This window comes from Athene cunicularia (genome assembly GCF_003259725.1).
Source record: "Athene cunicularia isolate RWA chromosome 2 unlocalized genomic scaffold, athCun1 chr2_part1, whole genome shotgun sequence".
NCBI classification, from domain to species: Eukaryota; Metazoa; Chordata; class Aves; order Strigiformes; family Strigidae; genus Athene; species Athene cunicularia.
In genome coordinates, this window is record NW_020799095.1 from 64983547 (window position 1) to 64995929 (window position 12383).

Sequence of the window (12383 nt, forward strand, 5' to 3'; positions counted from 1 at the left end):
TTTTGAAGCCTGTTGCTACTCTGAAAAAGGCTTTGAGAAAGTGTTCATTACTTATATACCTTTTGAATAGCAGCTGTGCAAAAACACCAGACCAGTCTGACATCTGCACTTTCAAGATGCCATTTTGCCAGCAGCAGTGATGTGGATCAAAGTAGTAATAGTGGGTCCTAGAAGTACTATTTCAGCTGATTGCAGAATTGCTGAACTGGAAGCTATCTTTCCTCCTTAGCATGGCCCTCTCACAGAGGAATGGGTGACAACAGAGTTTGAGCATAGCCAGCTGCTTCTGTTGCTGGCAATTTTCTCCCATGGTGAGAGCGGGGAGGCACTGGTGCCTGTCTCCTTCAGTGTCCAGCTGGCAGGAGGACAGGGGTGGGTGGCAGAAGCCTGAGCTGCTTTGTGGGATGGTCCTAGTGGAGGAGTTTGATGGTGAGAGGGATAAGGTTAATGTGGATGACTTCTTTCAAGTTGCAAGTTAATAAGATGGTAGGGATCTTTCTGGAGAAGAGGGTAAGAACCTGTGATTTCTCAGCCTTTTGGCAGAAGAGGTTGCTGAAGTTGTTTGAACAGTGGCAGTCTGCCTCTTTTACTGCTAATAATTTTGGAGTTAGAAATTCCATAGCCATGCAAGTGAGAAGGTCTACCTTATGTGGGGTTCAGGAGAAGGTAACCGATACAAAATCCTAGCAGGTTTTATTCAGATGGCCTTCTCCATCTTGGGGCTATCATGAGGTTCAAGGGATGCATATCCTTATTCTCCAGCTTTTTTAGTTTTCCATCAACAGGAGGAGTTGGTCCTTTTCTCCCTGTCCCCCAAAACAGCCACCCCGAAAAGTTAGAAGACTGAAGTCTGCTGAGCAGCTACTCCTGATTTGCTGATGGATATAGGTCATAGAAATGGGATTGCTGTGTCTTCTCCAATGCCACTCTCAAAGGGTTGTAGGATGCACAGTAATAATTTATTTATTTTTTTTTTCTGATGGAGGGGGTGAAAATGCAGTAATTGAAGAGTGTAGACGTACATGAGCACGTACGTGACATTTGTGTGTGTGAAGCAGCTGAAATAAATTTGTTTTCATCTGACAGTGAGCTAAGCAAAGATCCCAGCCTTTCTTTTTATATGCTGCATCTGCAGGTCTGTGATGCTTCCTTGACTTCATTATTAAATCTGTACCATTTTAAATGTTAAACTACTACAGACCTAAGGGTTTACTCTTTATAGCAGAATTGTAGAAAATTTACTGTACAATAAAATGATCAAAAATCATTACCCAAATAATCAGACATAATAAAATTAACAAACTAGCAGTGGTGGATACAGATGTATTTGCAAAACATCTCCTTCTCTTCCAAGATTTTTATTTCATGGTTTAACTGCATCATACTACCTATGCCATTGGGGATGCTAATTACTGTAGTGTGATGATAAACAAGATTCATTGGCCAAAGAGATGTCCCTTTGACATTGCTGTGGTGAAAGTACTTCATCACAATCTTGTTAGTGCTGTCAATTATCTTAGCTTATATGAAGTGTGAATGATGTGTTGGAAGGATTAATTTTGTCAGGTATACTTATGACAAGGGTAGCTAACATCTCATAAGGGATAGTTTATAAGCACTTCCATGATTACCCCAATTGTTTTATTTCATAATTAATTACGTTTATTCATGGATGAAGCTGTGATTTCCATCTGGAATTAGAAAGTTAATATCTGTTAGCCATTGTGAAAAATAAAATTACTCTTCTAGAACCACCATTGTTTTCTCCAAAGAATGGAATCTTAATGCATGTGTGTTTATAATGTATGTGACCACAGAGTTCATGGGTTTAAGTTAAACCTCATAGTAGTACACTTTATAGTGCATATGTTTTATAAGACTTCCAAGAAAAGAATAGGAGAACAGAGTTGAGTCCACTGACTGAATTCTCTTTGTGTGTGTTTGTTAATTAATAGGACAGGTATTTTTGTGTTATGGAAAAAGACTTTTGGTTTTACTAGTCAAGACTATTCCATCTTGAATTTGGTAGAATTGGATTTTTGTGATGGGTAGCTAGGAAGAACATATGCATACACACCTTAGTTTTCTTTCAGAGTTCAGTATCTTTCTAATAATGATCATTAAATTCACTTCATTATTATTAATATTAATTGCACGGCTGTGTGCATTAAGTGACCTCAAGAATACGTTGACACATTAATAGTGCCTCTGGCACGCTGCATAGTAAAAACAGGGAAATAACACTGATCAGTTTATTCTTTTCTAATACTATCTGTCTTGTTTTCAAAACCTTTTAAATAATTTAAGTTAAAATTAAGTGGTGCTAAGGATAGTTCAGTATTTAACTTCTCAGATTTAAATTTTCCTTGTGACTTTGTTGTTTGGTGAGTCTTCTAGGTTTTATAGAATCACCATTTCTAAAGTTCCTGGCTTCTTTCTGTAGACAACTTTCCTCTTCTGTTCAAGGTTCAGCTTTGTCTCTTTATGCTTTCTGCTACATCTAGCAAGGGGCTCCTTTTAAATCTTCCTTCTATCCTGTCGGCTTTAGGAAGTGAATCAGGGTCCTCAACAGATGATAAACTGCTTATGGTGAACTATACCTGTTCCTTAACTGAGAGGTAATCAGTTTATTCGGTAACACTTCTTTCTAGTCTGGTGTGAGATGCACAAATTCTCTGATCACTTATTTGAGCTTTTGCTTAATACAGAAGCAGAAAATATTTTAAGATGACGATCAACCCTTGCATTCAGGATAGAGCTTGCATTTTGATACAGTTATATATGAGCAGTCCTTAGTTTTTGGTGGAATTCATAAACTTTATAAAAACAATCTGTAGACAATTATAAATTCAGCATCTTGAAAAGCATGCATATGGAAGTAAGGTAAAATATGTGGTATGATTGCTATTGAAAATTAACAATGCACCTGCTAATGGTAGCCCCATTTGACAAAATAATTACCTTCTGCGTTTGACTTACTGAAGCTTTACTGTTTTAAAACCCAATTTATTCTGTTACACCATCCATGTACAGAGATCCCAGGTGCTGTCATCTAAGAATGAATAGGTAAAGACTATTGTTCATTAATAATAAAATGATTCATTGTGAGTAAAAAGATAATTAAGGGGTTTATAGCTAAATGACTGAAGATATAAAGTGAAAGATAATTTTAGCTTATTAAAAATCTGCATTGAATATGACAAGGATAAAATCCACAGAAAATAGTATGTGTAAAACAGTAAAAATGAGACAGTGAACACAAGAACATCTTGGATATATTTAAGTCCTAAATAAAGCTGCTTAATATTTTTAAAATCCTTGCCTAAAAGCTAAGATAACTTTTTTCCTCCTATTAATCTCCACGCATGGTGAAAACTCCCACCTTGGTTTGGTGCTTTGCTACCTTTCCCCTGCCAAAAAACTTAACAAAACTTGAGGGTTATAGATTTCCTTGAGGCAGTACTTGGTTCGCCTACTTGAAGAATTGATTCTAACTCAAGTCATCATCAGCTTTTGTGCACGCTTGCTGGCTGCATGCTGGTAGCCTTCAGCCTGTGGAGCTATAAAGCTGGCTTTCACAGGGATGTGTCATTAAGGTACAGGAATAGCCAACATTTTCTCTGCTATTTTTCAACTCTTGTTTTCTAAAATCCTCTTTTCTCCTGCAAAGTTAAGGTGATCAGTTAACAGGACCTGTATGTTCCTATATGTTTATAGATGTCATCCTTCACAGAATCATCTAGGTTGGGAAAGACCTTGAAGATCATCCAGTCCAACCATTAACCCAACACTGACAGTTCCCAGCTACACCAGATCCCTCAGCGCTATGTTAAACCTACTCTTAAACACCTTTAGGGATGGGGACTCCACCACTGCAATGGGCAGCCCATTTCAACACCTAACAACCCCTCCGGGAAAGAAATGCTTCCTAATATCCAGTCTAAACCTTCCCTGGTGCAACTTGAGGTCATTCCCTCATGTTCTGTTGCTTGTTACTTGGTTAAAGAGACTCATACCCAGCTCTCTGCAACCTCCTTTCAGGTAGCTGTAGAGGGCAATTCAATTCTTTTCTAGATTAAAAGGAGTCCAACATTTTTTAATACAGTTATTTCATTTACTTTTCTTAAAAGTGAGATACATTACCACTCCTATTATGCAGTGTTTTAGAAGTGTTCTGCACAATACTGCTGTGCTCTAAAGTCAAGGAAACGGTATCAAAATATACCAGGATGTTATTAGTAATAAAAATTCAGATTGCTCAGGCACAGAATCCTTTTAATATATTTCAGGGCTCAAAAGATGATATGTATGTATTGTTGATGATGTATCAACAGCTTATGGTTTATAGACAGAGGTGGTTCCCAAGTGTTTGGGATGAGCATTTCTGTGCAGCTGTTACAAAAGATCAAGACCTGCCCCTGTGGTTCAGCTGGGTGACCACACAGGTGATTGCTGCTTATCTAAACACTAGGAGTGAGACCCCAGGGCTGGTCCTGTTTTGGCACAGCCTGAAACACGGAGTTAGTGGTTGGGTATGAGGCATGTGAAGGAGCACATGCGAGGGAGGGAGGTGTGCGGCTAGGCTGTTGTGTGCTGGGGATACTGAGGAGATGATGCTGTGCCACAGCAATGTTGTGGAAGATGAGACTGAAAACTGCTGCATGTGTGCATTAGCTATCAGAAATTTGTGACCCATGATAGTTTGCCTGTGGTGCCTAGAGTGACAGTGACTGTGTTGTGGCTTATAACTTGCCCAGGGTAAGGCTAGGATCTTTTGACCTGCTGCCATCCTTAATTTGGAAAAAAAAAGGTACAGGAAAAATGGCTCCTTCCCCCTTCATCTGGTGGAGGTTGGTTGACTGGCTTGTTTCTCCATGTTGCTACTGTCTGTAAGGGGAAAAAAATGTAGCAATTATTTAGGTTGATGATCAAATTCATTGAAATCAGAGATTTTTATCACTGATCTCAGTGTAGCCAGGTAACTGCATTATGCCCTGCTCTGGGGAATCTGCTAACAGCTCCCTGTGTAGCAGGAGACAAGCTCTTATTTTTCAGAGAGGAGATTGTTAGGCATCATCTACTATTAGTGTGGAACATGAACAATTTTTCCTGTGCTGACAGGCATATAACACAACCATTAGACTGCTTAATTCTTGTATGTGCAGTGCTTCTTGTCCAGAGCAATGGTCAATAATAATGCACAAGGGAGATAATTTCCAGCAGTATTAGATGGAAACACCTACATAAAAGTCTCTTAACGCAGAGATCTTGGGTTAAGTTAGCAGCAGTGTTGACACAAGTGTGAAGATAAATGTAGAAGAATGGATTAGTTTGTTACCTAATTACATCTAATGAAGTTCAGAATATTTTAGTATGTTTCATTCCAGAGTACTTTTTTTTATTACAAAGATAATTTTTTCTGCCTCTTCCTCTGCTCGTGAAGAAACATTAATATCTCTTTATATTGTTGTACAGACCACTTTCTGATTCTGAACAGATCAACTTTTTAAAAAAAGCGAGACTATATATACAGCAGCAGAAGTACGATGAAGCGGTAAGTCTATTTTGCTATATGTCTTCTGGAAACTTTTTGCAGGAATTTCTATTATATGTAAATATTTAGATTTGTTTAACTTGAAATGAAACTGGGAAATAAAACTTTTTTCCTTCCATATAATGCACATCTCACTAACACAAACAAAATCCCACTGTAAGTCTCCAAAATTTTGCATTTTGACGTCAGTTCTAATGAATAATACTGACTGGCTCTATTTTTTCTCATACTTCTTAAACTGTTTGTTACCATTTCAGAGTATACTAATACACTGTGGTTTTATTTTCCACTGTAAAAAAGGGTAAACTGAGAAAAAAAACTGAGGAATGTAGTTCATGTTCACACTTCTTAGGCTGATAGTTGCATGAGAAAAAGAATTATGATGTCTTGCTCCACCATGGATCCTGCTTTGTTTTGTTCTTTTACCTGAACCAGCTGTTCATGTTTTTAATTTCACATTTCAGTTTGTCAGAGACTAGAAGCCATATGTGGAACCATTCTGTGCTTCCCAGTTCCAGTATTACTTTTCTAAATGTTTGCTACCACTCACTGTGCGACAGGGTACTCGAGGGGTGCAGTTCTCCAGTGCTTGCATTCTGACATTCACAGAAATAATTTGTAGAGTGAAATGATAAAGTCTTTTATTTTAATGGGTGTAGTTTGGTCATTGACTTTTGTGTTAAAAAGTACATGACAAAGTTGGATATGTAAGATTACATTAACCTGCCAGATGCATAGAAGAATAGTTCCATTATATGGTAGGGTTCAGCTCTTCTTTTTCCCTAGTATGTTTCTCAGGGTAATAATTAACTATTTTATGCACAGGACAGCTGAATCTATTTTATACCTTGTGCCTTTTTATTTACCTCATTGTAAATTGGAAATAGCTCAATTTAAATCAATGGATCTATTTTGCTGTGGGAGCAGGTTTTCTTTTTTGGTTCCTAATACTACTACTTGGCTGTCACACATTCACTTATAGGAGACATTTTATATGTTTCAGAAGTAGAACTTGTGAGTTTGTGTTGCTGGTTATATATAAATTTTACCCCTTGTTCACTTGAGTGCCCCAGGTGTTCAAGTTCAGTTTTGATCACTCAAGCATTGGGCTTGTGCCTGGGCCCTGGTTATCATCGGCTTCCTATATTGCAGTGCAGAAAGGTCAGTACCAGCTGCTAGAGTATAGATGGTTCTTTGCCTTATCAACTCTGCAGCTCTTTGTATTTCAAATGTGCATTAATAATTGTATCCTCAGGAATTATGTGATTTTGGGTGAGTTTGCCCATTGTCAGACTCGTGATTTCTTAAGTAGTTGACATAGGTTTTTCTGTTGATTGTTGTTGTTAAGTCCCAATTGGATACCTGGACGTAGAAAGAAGCATCGTCATATGCTCAACTTATTACACTCTTCCTTCCAGATCTTCTAATCACCAGAGAATCTTCTGTGATCACAAATTACACAGCTGAGCTTCCCATCTTTTGGTAAACCCCAGGGGTCAGCACACCTCTGTGTAAGGAGTGACACTCACGGTGGGAAGAACCACTGTCTTTATCATGGTGTCTCCCCAGTGGAAGTACTGAGTAAGGGGACCTGTGATTAGACTGGGTACAACCCTTCTTCTGTCAAAATGATTTGTATCCTGAGAGCCCCATGCAGCTGCTTTGTGAATGAAACTGGGGCTCCAGTTCTCTCTCTGAATTCACCTCTAGGCAAACATAGTGATTTAAAACTATTAGAGGGTCCATCTCTAACCAGAAGTAAATTTTCGGCATTAATTAAGGTAAAGTCACAATGCAAAGTGCTAGGAGTATCAGGTACTATTGAAGTGAAGGACATCAGACCCCAGGAAGGGGGGCATTTCAGGCTGTGAAGAGTGACCATGTCTAAGCTGCATCCATAATCCTCCTCCTATGTAAATGTTGTGCCTTCAGAAGCACATGACTGTTTTTTGGAGGGTCACTAATACTGGAATATATATATATATATGGTCAAATGCTCATGGGAAAAACAAGTGGCATGTTTGGTAGAAGTTGGTGTTCAACTTGTGCTATCTCTGTAGCTTTCACCATCTGACCACTGTTGTGGCCAGGGGGGGTGGAAAAGGAGCCAAATGATGGTTGACTTTATGTCCAACAAGAATCCAAAGCAGTGTGTACTCCAACAGTTGGCGCTGGCCAGAACACTCTACCTAAGCGCAGAGAGGACACGTATGCCAAGAGTGGCAGAGCTGCTTGAGCTCCCGTTGCTGTCAGTTAGATCGATTTGTGGAATTGAGCCTACACTATTCTAAACTGTTACTTATATGTTTTGTCTGCCTCTAGGTATCTCTGTGCAAAACCCTGATTAACCTTGCTTTGGAAGGCTTGTCTTATTACCATACTTATGATAGATTATTCTTGGGTCTAAGTATTGCAGTGAGTTTTGTGGGCTGGACAGCTTATGTGATTTTGGTGATTATCAAGACCTATACCAATTTAACCAAGACTATCCAGGCTAATAAGGTAGGTTGGAAATATGTAATTATTTTTTTCTATCAGTTTTTAGCATTATATATATATGTTCAGTCTCTCTGTGTGGAACAAATTGCATGCCTTCTAATTCCTTTGACTACACAGGGAAACTGGCAAGCTGTGGACTTTTCTAGCTACTGCAATCCTGCATAGTGTTACTGTTTGGTCTGTTTATTAGGATCAGCATCATATAAACCACGTGGTCTGAGTATGCAATACTGTGCTTTCTCAGTTTCTTCCTTCCTGCAACTATGCATTTTACTAGATGCTAGTGCAAGTGTAGGCAAACAGTGATTTAAAACTATTAGAGGGTCTGTCTCTAACCAGAAGTAAATTTTCAGCATTAATTGTGGTAAAGTCAGCATTCTGTTGTAAATACTTGTTTGGAAGAATACAGACTTCAGGCTTCCATTTTGATTTTTGTTCATTAATGTAAGGCCAAAAAAAATTATCTTGTAAATTGTTGTTCCTGTCTCTTTGTCAATGTGATATCAGTTTTCGGAAGCTGTGCAGTCCAATCATGGAGTTTTTAAAATGTATAACTTGTTTTAATAGAAAGGTGAACTATGGTTTCCCAGATTGTTTTGCTCTCTTGTTCTTTGTGATTTGCAGGGTTGCAGCAGAACACATCAAAGATGAAGGAAGCTCTTTTTGACAAGATTATTATGGTTCAATTTTTCACAAAGTACAAAATCCTAGGAAATTAATTTACTTTCAGTCATTCATCAGGAAAAAATACCTCAAAAATACGAACAGGCAAAAACCTAGCTTTTCACTAGAGGATTAAAGCCTTGAGGGGGAGAAGAAAAAAAAATCTCCCAAACGTCAAGAATTTGTTTCAGAATAAAAGGAGTTGTTTCATTTGGTAATGTGGATGAGAATGAGCACTCACTTAGCATCTTTACTGCCTTCAGTATATTACTCAGAGAAAATTCCTATCATGCTATCTTGAGGTTTTTACTACTGACTGAAATGAGATAGTCTTGGCCTTTAATGAAAATGATCAAACAAAATTGAAATGGAAAATATTCACGAGTGCTGTACTGCATGATTTAGGTTTTCTTTCATCAAATAACTGAGAAGAAATAATCCAAGATTCATGTTATGTTAGATATGAACAAAATGATTACAATAAATAGACCGAGTATTGGGCATATTAATAACTACATTAAGCAAAAACTTCACATTTTTTGTTGACATCAGATTTTAATTTAGGATATTGATTTTACTTGTTGAAGACAAATTTTATGCTAGCAACACTGGTAGAAGAAAAATTATGTTTCTTAGTTCTTTGTCTAGAGAATTTTTCTTTCCTTAGTTTTAGTAAGAAGCCTTTTTCTGTAGAAACCTTTTGTATTGTTCCTAAATACTTAGGGAATCACAGTGTGAGGCTAATGCTTCATATATGGAAGTTATTTGGTTTACAGCTAATAATGGAGCTACTTAAAGAGTTTTGCTGAGAAACTAATCTACCATTGACAAACAGTCTTCTGCAAAGCACAGCCTTATAAAATGTGAAAGGAGCCTCTGAATAATGAAACTGCATATCCTGTATATATTATCTTTAAAAGTTTTGACTTGTTATGCTACATATAAAAGAACTCTTTTTCTTCTAGAGTAGTGTGTTGTTTCGCTAGCAAGAAGCCTAACCTTCTAATCTATTTTTAAACATCCACAGAAAATGCAAATCTGGTTTCCATTTTCAGTGCATGACCAACTATATTGGATTCTATATTTATGTCTCTCTATGGAATAAAATGTTGGTTGTGTGTATTCAGTGATAAATTATATTGTGTGCATATCATATCTATACATATTCATTCTGTCTATATGTCAGCGAATGTAAAATTTAAAACTAATAAACCAAAATTGCATTAGGCCAGCTTTCTATATGACTTTTTTCCTTTCTTTGATGGCGTATCTTAGCAGAAATTCTATTTTAAAAATCATTTAGAACTTGCATTTGCTGTCAGTTTAGATCAAGACAGTTGTATGTCAACTATGGAGGGGTGGGGAGACCGGGAAAAATGTTAATCTGTTTATGTGAACTACTAATTGCATGTCTTCTCAGCATATTTAATATAGTCATGTATCTGTCTGCATAACTCATTCAAAAAAACTGTCACTCATGTAGAAGAAAACAGTGTCTTCAGTCATTACGTACACAATACATTAAAGACTGCTCAGTCACCAAAGCTGCCTTTGCTATGTCAAGTTGCAATACATAAAGATAAAATTGTTTATTTAAAACTTGTACGTAATCCTCCCTTACCAGTAATTCTGATATCTGAATGTCCCTAAATAAGGAAGAGTAGTTTAATAATCAGGTAAAAGGCAGATACAGAGTGATTGTTTTAATTCTCCTCTTTGCACAAACAAGAGATTGCTACTATCTGATGATTAAGGACTAGCCTACCTGTCTGAGATTACCCAGTGAAAAAATTTATTTGCTTTCTGATGTTCTTCCTTACAGCTCTCTCAGTCTGAGAATGTGTTTCTTTGAGTACATGGTAGGGAGAATGTTCTAATCTCTTAATTTTTTTTTTTTTTTTAAGGAAAGCCCAAAGCTGACGTTGTAGATTATGATTAAATACAGTAACAGTTCTGGCTATGCTAGGAACCTTTCAAGTGCTGTGTGACACTAGTTCTCTGTTGTATTTTGAAATTCTAGGTTCTCTGAGTAAGGCTGTCTCTCCTATAGAAGACAAGCCTCCTTCAGTAGCTGCCCCTTAGATCCTGAAGTGTTGTGTTTTTTCCAGCAGGAGTTAATGCTTTATATTTTAATTTTAGTTAGTTCTCTTACAAATGTCTCAGGCAAGAGGAGGAAATGTGCTAATGCAATTTTCATTAAACATTTTGACTGTAATGCTATGAACTTGAACTCAAAAGGTTATATTCCAAGTCTGTTTTCAGAATCAACATTTAAGAGAATCTTTTTTTCCAAGACATTTAAGATATCTGACTTCCAATGGATTTCAAGTATCCATTGAACATAAATAACATTGCATGTATTGGGCTTCCTACTGTTTTTTTTTTCATCTGGCTGGAAAAAGCATCCAGAGCTGTGTACATAGACACAAGGCAGCTTCAGTGACTGTGTTAAAATAACATTTGTTTTACTGTGTAACTAACAAATGGAAAATACTGTGTAGTTTAAAACATTTTATTGCTGCTTCAGGTACATTTGTCCAACCATTTGTTTTTCAGGAATCTACTGTTCTCTTCTACAGTTTTGCCTTTGTTGGAATGATAATAGCTTTTTTCCTGTTGATTCAAACAAGTCCTTGGACATACTACATATATTGTCTCTTGCCTGTACCAGTATGGTATGCAGTTGTGCGAGAGTAAGTAAATAATACATTTTGAGAAGAATGTTTCATAAAACTAGGTCTGTACTTTCTTTTTGATGACAATTACGTTTTTCCCATAAATTTGGGAGAAAAAGTTAGATGTAATGTTATTAAACTTCCTGAGACATTCCAGAGGATTCTGGTTTATATGTGACTTGACATATGTTTCCAAATTGATGGATACAGCTGCCAATACTAGAAGATATCTTTTCTATTAGCAAAAATTAATTAATGTTTTTCCAAGACAAAATATTTTTAGTACTTTCATAACTGTAACAGATGGGTGCTAAAAGCTTAAGCAAATACCTGTGGCAGCTGGCTTCTTTTGTAAAACAGAACAGGTTGTTCCTTTTCTTCAGTAATTTTGAAATAGTCTCATCAGCTGCTTTTGGAGAATGTGTGCTAGTCATGTTGAGGATTGTGCTCTGATACTGAAGCAAACTTCTCTTGTTTAGGTCTCCTTTTACTCCAAATCCAAAAATACTTGTTACCTTCTGATTTCTATTATTTACCTAATCTACTGGCAATTTTGTAGATACCAACTCGGTATTATTTGGAGAAAATGAGACCTCCTGCAGTTAGATAATGAGCTGCCTCATAAAACACTGGAAAAGCTAACTGGGGATTTTTTTCTCCCTCTAAAGCTTCTGAATGTTTCATCAGTTAAGATGGGCATTAAGCACAGCATAACCAAAAATGTTCATAAACTCAGAGATAATTTGGATAAAGAATAATCTGCAGTTTGTCCAATACAGGCGAAAATGTGCCAGAAATGGGAGGGGAAAAGCTGGAGGGTTTTATTGTAGATTTTTATATCAAGTAAAACTGGGCAGAAGGAACCTCAGGCCATCACCCCCTCTGTTTCTAAACAGCAGGCATGATCAGCAGTACCTGAAACATTTCTTGTGCCCTGACACCATCTTCGCATAAAAGCCTATGTTATTTCTGTTTTTTAAAAATAATTATCT

The 12383-nt window shown here is 37.0% G+C and overlaps 1 protein-coding gene and 1 non-coding gene across 6 annotated transcripts in view; one reads left to right on the forward strand and one right to left on the reverse strand.

The window, feature by feature from the left end:
* Positions 1-12383, forward strand: part of PIGN (phosphatidylinositol glycan anchor biosynthesis class N) — a 106194-nt gene that overhangs the window by 56936 nt on the left and 36875 nt on the right. For all 5 annotated transcript variants that reach the window (XM_026842983.1, XM_026842987.1, XM_026842985.1 and 2 more), the window contains exons 13-15: positions 5476-5554; positions 7877-8056; positions 11273-11409. In XM_026842983.1, coding sequence (XP_026698784.1) covers positions 5476-5554; positions 7877-8056; positions 11273-11409 — 396 coding nt within the window. The remainder of the gene's footprint in view (positions 1-5475; positions 5555-7876; positions 8057-11272; positions 11410-12383) is intronic.
* On the reverse strand, positions 6985-7132 carry LOC113477447. The gene has a single exon (XR_003397912.1). It is a non-coding gene; the product is annotated as a U1 spliceosomal RNA (small nuclear RNA).